General features: G+C 37.2%; 1 protein-coding gene and 1 pseudogene across 1 annotated transcript; one reads left to right on the top strand and one right to left on the bottom strand.

Annotated features, from left to right (window-relative positions):
* The first annotated feature begins 839 nt into the window (after positions 1 to 839).
* Positions 840 to 1,752, top strand: LOC149186135 (early light-induced protein 1, chloroplastic-like). Its single transcript, XM_089412560.1, has 2 exons — positions 840 to 1,056; positions 1,233 to 1,752. The coding sequence occupies exons 1-2, from the start codon at positions 943 to 945 to the stop codon at positions 1,578 to 1,580; spliced, it is 462 nt and encodes a 153-aa protein (XP_089268686.1). The 5' UTR covers positions 840 to 942; the 3' UTR covers positions 1,581 to 1,752.
* A 2,380-nt stretch (positions 1,753 to 4,132) lies between these two features.
* LOC149186134 (GDSL esterase/lipase At4g10955 pseudogene) lies at positions 4,133 to 5,187 on the bottom strand (annotated as a pseudogene).
* Between the last annotated feature and the right edge of the window lie 2,659 nt (positions 5,188 to 7,846).

Raw genomic sequence — 7,846 nt, 5'->3', positions numbered from 1 at the left:
TTTAGAAAATTACTACAAAGATGGATAACATAGACATAGTCCAACTCTAGCCAAATAATTGCACACTTGCGTCCATTGCTATTGGACAAGGAGCTTGCATCTAGAAGAAGGTAAATACTGCAATTTTCATCTTAATTCGAAGCCAAATAAACCTACATACATCACCCATTAAGCCAATTCCTCCATCGTACCCTTCTCCATAATACACAACAAAATAAGTGAGAAAGAAATAAGATTTATAATGCTCATGTATAAACTTATTATTACATAAACTTTGTAAAATTTTAAAAAAAATATTTAAATATGAGAAAAGTTGGATAATAAACTACATTTATTTGGATAATAAATTGCATTTATTTGCCTTTATAAACTATAAGTAAAATTCTTTAAACTAATTATGGAAAATCCTTATGTTTTTTAAACATTTATTAACTCATTAAAATGCCCACTCCCTATGGACATTCAAAACCTACTCCCACCTGTTACAATAACCCTTTATAAAAAAAAGGATAGACGAGGATAGAAATGGTTCAAAACGTGATTTACACGAACTCCTAAATTCCAGCACGAAGTTGAGACTTACTACAGGTTGAATAATCTATGGTGATGGTGATGCCCTCTACTATTTCAAGTGCGGTGCGCCGGTTGTTTGAGGATCTACGTCTCAATTTTTATCCAACCACGTGGAAACATAGTCCGAGGAAGAGAGGAAGAGAAACCTCGACTTGGCTAAGCGTTTACCGTTCAATGAATGACGGTAGATTTTTCAGTATGGCCTCCACATCCTTATATATAACACAATAACCAGCCCTGGAGTCTCATAACAGATCAATAGTGGCTATTCTTCTTTAGTTATTTCATATGTTCATTATTTTCTTGTTCTCAAAGTCCATATAAATTAGATTCGTTCTCATACATAGTGTTCATTATTATATTGCGATCATGGCCGCTGTAAATGCATCAGTAATGGCGATGAATGGAGCATCGCTCCTCCAACGGAGGCCAGCGGAAAGGTCAACAACCAGCAGGCAGCTTCGAGTAAAATGCATGGCAGGGGTTAGTAATTCTGTCGCTGTTTCCGTATCCACGAATAGAAGGTTTTATGTTATTCTATAAGGTTTTGCGATCACCTTCTACGCCTCCAGAGACGGTAAGCGATTATGCAAGCGCCAATTTTTACATTAACATGCACTGCACTGAACTGAATTGAATTGACATAAATAATAATGCAGGTGAGCACAAACTTTAAGGACGTATTTGCTTTCAGTGGGCCAGCCCCAGAAACCATAAATGGGAGACTCGCCATGCTCGGATTCGTCTCAGCTGTCGGGGTGGAGATAGCGAGCGGGAAAGACCTCGGCGCCCAACTGGCCAGCGGAGGAGTTCCACTGTTTATTGGAAGCGCGGTTCTCTTCACGCTTGCTTCTGTGATACCCATGTTCAAGGGAGTGTCCAAAGAGAGCAAATCACAGGAAATAATGTCTTCTGGGGCAGAGATGTTGAATGGGCGTTTTGCCATGATTGGCCTCGTTGCGCTGGCCTTGACTGAATATCTCAAGGGAGGTCCTCTCATCTCATGATCATCATCAGCTCTGTATGAAACTTCATACCCCTCTTAGTGTAGGTTGTAATCGAACCCAACTTGTATTCACTCTGCTATCACGAGATGGCACTGTAACAAATTGTTTTGGCAGTTTATGATATATTTGACAAGTTCATTCACAATCAATCATATAAATATATTTCTGATCAGTACATCTTTGGCAGAAACTCTGATTACAATTTGGCACGCTAATCTTGAACAGATATTAATTGACACCAACCATTACCAGGTTCCTAACAGGTTGATCTAACTTGGAAGGATAAAAACAAGCATAGCGATCAGTAACACAAACAAACTTTTATTCATTTGGTACGCGTAAATTTCTAAATTCCGTACTAACTAAATTCCTAAATTACGTACCAACTAATTTCTAAATTCCGTAATTTTGGAAAATGGTAAGCTTTACAGATCAATTAGATGGCCACACAATTTGGTTATGGGCTTTTATGCTAGTCCCATAGGGATGCACTGCAAGACTTGACAAGCCTCTTTTATGGTTATTTTTGTCCTTGTAATCGATGGCTATGTTAGCAAGTACGGGCATTGAAACTTGAGAGTGATTCGGGTGAGAAAATGCCATTCAAAGTAAATATGAATTTATAGTTGGGCGGGACTCTCATGTTCTTGTTAGGGACATAATTCAAACTACTTTAATTCATTATAAATTGTTGTAAATAGCTCAAATCCATTAAAATCAAGCGAGTGAAGGTCTCAGAGGACCCATACGGTTAGTTTTTTTGCAATTACTTGTTGAAATTTTTTCCATTTGATGATGGTAAACATTATGGAGTTACAAGAGACTTCATTCAAGCTAATGAATGATAATTTTAGATTAAGTTAAGACCTAGTGCGTTTTTTATTCCCATGCCTAGATAACTAACAGGTGCATTAAGCATTTGGATAATTAACAAAAACAAATTCATGCAGGGTGTTGGTGCATTTTCTTGTGATTTCCATCTCTATTGTTTATGATTCCCATCCCTGGATAAACAATTGGCAGTTTATGTATTACTCCCTCAATCAATAATAAATATGAGTTCCATCCATAACTCATGTTTTCGATATCCCATGCCTTAATATTCCTATCATTAGTGGTGCATTTGTAATTTCCATTTCTAGGTTTTACAACCTCCTTACAACTGAATATTTTTGTTACGTGGAAGGAAGCCTCATTTAGAAGACACTCAGGGTTAGAAAAAACAAATGAAATTGTATAGGTTTAAAGAAAAATATGCTTTAATTCATAGGTCTAAAGAAAATAAATTGTTCCAAATTGTTGTGACCACTCAGGCCATACCCAAATTCATAACTATTAAATAGACATCATCATTATAAGTTGTATACACCAGCACTCAAGCTTAGGCACATATTGAACCTCCACTTCTCCATGAGGAAACCCTAATCTCTATGTGTGCATTATTAGGCATTTTAACTTCATAGACCACATCAAGTTCCATAATGTTGTAGTCCTCATTCATAATGGTGGTACTCATATTTTCATTCATAAGAGAGTGTTAGAATAAACTCATTGTTTTTAATGCCTAGGACACAAATTTTAAATCATGATCCCCAATTGAGGTATAATGAACTGTGGGGGAAAATGTGAAAATGTCAAACTCTATATCGGAGACTATCAACTCAAATCCCATTTATTTTCCATTGATATGGGTGGCTATGGTATAATATTGGGGGTAGAGTGTCTATGCACATTGGGATCACTCATAATGTATTTGAAAGAAATCTATATAGATTTATCTAAAGGGGCACATGTATACACCCTTCAATGGATTTTGGTAAGGTCCATTGAAATAGTCAATGCCCATAGTATGGAAAAATTATTAAATAAAGGCCACTCTAGAATTATTTGCCAATTTAATTCCATATAAGTTATGGATAATCCATAATTTGACATAATAAATACTCTTAAATTTTCAATTGTTCCTTCACAAAAATCATCAAGTCTTTCAAACACCAAAGACTAAGTTTATCCATTCTTAAAGAAAGCACTAACATAACATTCCCTTGATCCTAGGAATTCAACCACAAAATGTACGTTCTTATTAACACCCTTTTGCACAAATTGATATAGGAAAAAATATCACTCAAGAACTATTGAAGGTGGAGGTCATACAACCTACTACAAGCCCTTACTCATGAGTAGTAGTCTTGATATTAAAGAAGGAAGGAACCTAGTGCAAGTGTCCTAATTATTAATGATCTTCTAGATGAAAAGCATGGAGAGAAGTTTTTCAATAATAAACATATGAAGGTCAATATGAGTTTTTTGTGATTACTTTCAAGATTTATTAAACTTCATCAACCTTCTAGAGCCTCATGAAAAAAAATTCAAAGCCTTTCTATGCCAGTTTTGCTAGTCTTCTTTGACGATATTATGGTCTACAATAAAGCATTGGAACTACACATAGAGAACGCTGATAATTCATTGAAACTCTTTCGAGATGACCAATTTTTTATGAAGCATTCCAAAGGTGCCTTCTGATCACAATGATCTGATCACAATTGGCCCTGCTAAAATCCTTCTGGAATCCTGCATTCGCTGCACCAGATTCTGAGATCCAGTGCCCACCATTAATGGATCCTGTGTGCGCTCCTAAGATCCGGCGCCGGGACCAAACTGACCGCAAGCCTCGCGGAGGGAATGAGATGCAGCGCCTTCGACTCCACCCCAAACGCGGACATAACGCAATCACTGATCGAATGACGCGCCGCGAAGCTCGCAATGCTTTCGGCGCCGATTTGCTGCATCGCCTGGTAGTTGCTGAAATACCCCACATAACCTGAACAGAGATCGTCCCTCGGATTGACATAGAGGCAAGGAACCCATGGGCGCAGGGCGAAGAAGGCGTTGTGGGACTCTGAGAGGCTGGACTTGTCCTTGAGCGCCAAGGCCAGCCCGGCAGCCACCAGGGTGGTTGCGATGTGGAGACCGCGCTTGACCTTTTTGTCCCTTATTCCATCCACCGGAGCCGACACGAAGGGCGGATTGAAGAGATGGGCTTCCAGGAAATGCCCCTCCTCGGCCATCCGCTTGCCCGCGAGCATTGCCATGGCTGCCCCGAGGGAATGCCCGACGATCCACACGTTCTCCCGCCCGTGATCGCAAACGTATTTCTTCACCGCGTCGAATGCCGTCCGGAACCGGGCAGTCGTGTGGAGTCCGTTTCTGAGGATCTGGAGATCCAGCCTTAGGTCTCCGGCGAAGGAACCCGGTTTGGTAATCGTTCCTCTAAAGGCCACCACGATCTTGGGCGCGCCCGGCGGCCGGAACTGGAAGCCCGCCGCCTTCTTGCTCCACTTGTATACGGCGCCGAAAACACAGCCACCCTCAGTTAGGTCGACCAGCGGGTGAAGAAGCTTGAAGTTGAAGAAGCTCCACCACTTCTCGGCCAAAGCATCGCGGCCGAACCCGCGGTCCTGCCGATCTCGTTCCAGGATGTACACACCCTGCACCAGACTGGCAGCTATGCATCGCCTGTGATTCGAATCCGACCTGCATTTTAACAGTCGATAGTAGTGAGATGGCAAGGCCCTGAAAGCTCGAGGATCTCGCGCTCGCTCGCCATTTTCTTCGCCCCCGGATCAACTGAGAGAATGGAGTAGTCTACCTAGGCGGAGTCGAAGAGGAATGTGAGTGAGCAGCGGGCGGGTGACCATTTCCTCAATTCTAATTGGAACTGGCAATAATACTCCGCGGCTGCAATTCCAGCTCGTCCCCGATCTTTTAGGGGATGTCAGGCCCTCCACCTGCAATCAGATTTTTTGTCAGGGAATGGCAGGGAATGTCAGGATTGCCAAGGGAGGGTGGCGGAGAAGGAGGGTGGTGGAGCTAGGGGAGGGTGGCGGAGGGTGGAGGGATTGTCGGTGGCCTGAGCCGGACGACTTTCCGGCCGGTGACGGAAAATGGACCATTCTACGCCCTAGATAGACTACTCCTTTCTTGATTACCAAGACATCAAATGTGTGCTCACTAGGTTTGTAATTCACCTAATTTATTACTCTATTTTCATGCTTTTATGAACTACATAATTTGTTCTAATATTTTGTTCATTAACTACACACTTGATCAATTTTGAATAAATTAAATTTTGATATTTTAAATGATATTCACTATAGAAAACTATTATGCACTCAATTTTATTAAAACTGAAGTGAGAGAAAATAATGAATAACTAAGTGAGAGAAAATAATGAATAACTCGTGAACCCGTGGAGCTTAAATTTGAACCTAGAAATAGAAGCACAATAAGTTCATGTCTACACTTTAGGGCATGGTAATAATTGGAAAGGTAGAAGTTAAATTTTCTAATTAGAATTGTAGAAGTTAAATTTTCCATTTATTGTTAGGGAATCATAACAACTATATAGGAAGATGTATATGAGGTAAAAAATAAAAATAAAAATGTAAAATGAAATTTTCAAATATTACTTTTATTTTAGTTTGAAGTTAAATTTTCCATTTCATTTCACTTATTTACTGCCGGGAAATCCTAAAAACTATGTAAGAAGATGTATATGAGGTTAAAAAATAAAAATAAAAATGTAATTATGGAATTTTCAAATATCACCTTTATTTTAGTTTGAATTTGTTTATTTTATATTAAGTAAACATAAATTATTAACGACTAAAGATCAGCAAATCTCTTCAAACAATTAAATGAAAACAATGCAAGAACAATCCATCATGAAATCAATCATGGGGAACAAGGATATCGCTTCACTATGAAGCTAAAGCTATAATCGCAGTTGAAAATATTTGTTGTTATAAAAAGAACTATAATCGTAGTTGAAAATATTTGTTGTTATAAAAAGAACTATGAGAAGGGTTAGAACATAGTCTTAAAAAATTAAGGTAGAAAATCTGTTAATGAGTTTCAATATAGAAAATGCTTGAAGAAGTATAACATATGGTGCTGGTACCATGAATGCAATAAATATTGTGAAGATAAAAAAGCCAATGATAATGGTTAAGATGGTAATTGAGACAATAAGCTATGGCGTATATTAATGTATTAGATAACAGAGAAGGACAATGGATTAAGAGATAAATTTAGATCATAAGAAATATATGAATTTGATATTATAGAAAATTATATTTATTTTTATTTTTATTGAATCTTAATTTAGTTTACAATATTTGGGAGGAAATTCCATTGGCAAAAATATTAATTCGCTTTACTCCTTCGAGCATAAAATGTAGATATTTTTCTTATTAAATTAAAGTTTAAAAAGCATAAAATACAACAAATCACTTAAACATAAAATCATATTTTTCCTTATTGTTTTTTGGTCAAAAAAATGTTGCCTTTCAATTAGTTTTGAAACTTTTAAATAAATTATATGAAAATTATTAAATTTTGAAAAAAAATGATATTAAAATGAATATTTTGAAAAAAAAAAAAAAATTTAAATGAAAATGGTTTTTTTCTAATTAGTTGATGATTATTTTGATGTGGTTTTAAATTGAATTATGAAATATAAAAATTATATAAAAAATAAAAAAATAAAAAAGTTTACATTTGTCAGGTGTTATAATAATGATTGTTATTGCAATGTTTGCACAAAAGAATACTATGTGGATAGTTGTCCACCATAATTTACAGCAATGTTTGCATAAAAAAATGTTGGCCAACTATCCACATGACATTGCAAAATAGATTATAATGAAAATCTTTAAGGTTGAATGTGAATTAGATTGTTGATAGGATTGTTTTCTTTGATGAGAACAAAGAAAACATGTTGATTGTGCATGACCCAAACATATCAAAGTAGAATTCTGCTTTCAATAACCACAAATATGTTATTTAAGTAGGATAGCTTTTGTGAATAATGATGAAGAATTAAAGGAATTGCAAAAGCAATTATGTCCAGACCAACGATCCCTCCTAAGACAGAGACCAAGTGTCATTTTCCTAAAGATATTGGATTTCCTAGGGAATCAAGCCCTAGTCTCCCCAATGCATAGCCGATCAGCAAATTGCAGTGGCATTATAATCAAATTCTGGGCAAGCGAGAGGTTCTGGTGGTAAGATTCATGGTTGGAATTGGCAGGTTCTATGGCTTGAAGTCATACCAGAGTGTTGGGCCCTACTACGAAACCCTCAAAATTGGCAAAAGGGAACATTAATCTAGTATTGGTATCTGTAGAAAATTCTGAAGTGAAGAATATGATGTCAGATCTAAGGTCAACTCAAACACTCCAAAGAATTTGACGTTGAATCTAAGA

The sequence above is a fragment of the Pinus tabuliformis genome, chromosome 3_1 (assembly GCF_031772625.1).
Source record: "Pinus tabuliformis cultivar Carrire ecotype Pingquan chromosome 3_1, CPIR1, whole genome shotgun sequence".
Classification (NCBI taxonomy): domain Eukaryota; kingdom Viridiplantae; phylum Streptophyta; class Pinopsida; order Pinales; family Pinaceae; genus Pinus; species Pinus tabuliformis.
The sequence above is the reverse complement of the archived record's forward strand: the minus strand, read 5'-3'. Positions and strand labels throughout refer to the sequence as shown.

Coding starts and splice junctions, on each gene's coding strand:
- LOC149186135 (XM_089412560.1), top strand. CDS start 943: ATGGCCGCTGTAAATGCATCAGTAATGGCGATGAATGGAGCATCGCTC. Junction 1,057..1,232: donor GAGTAAAATGCATGGCAGGG/GTTAGTAATTCT, acceptor ATAATAATGCAG/GTGAGCACAAACTTTAAGGA.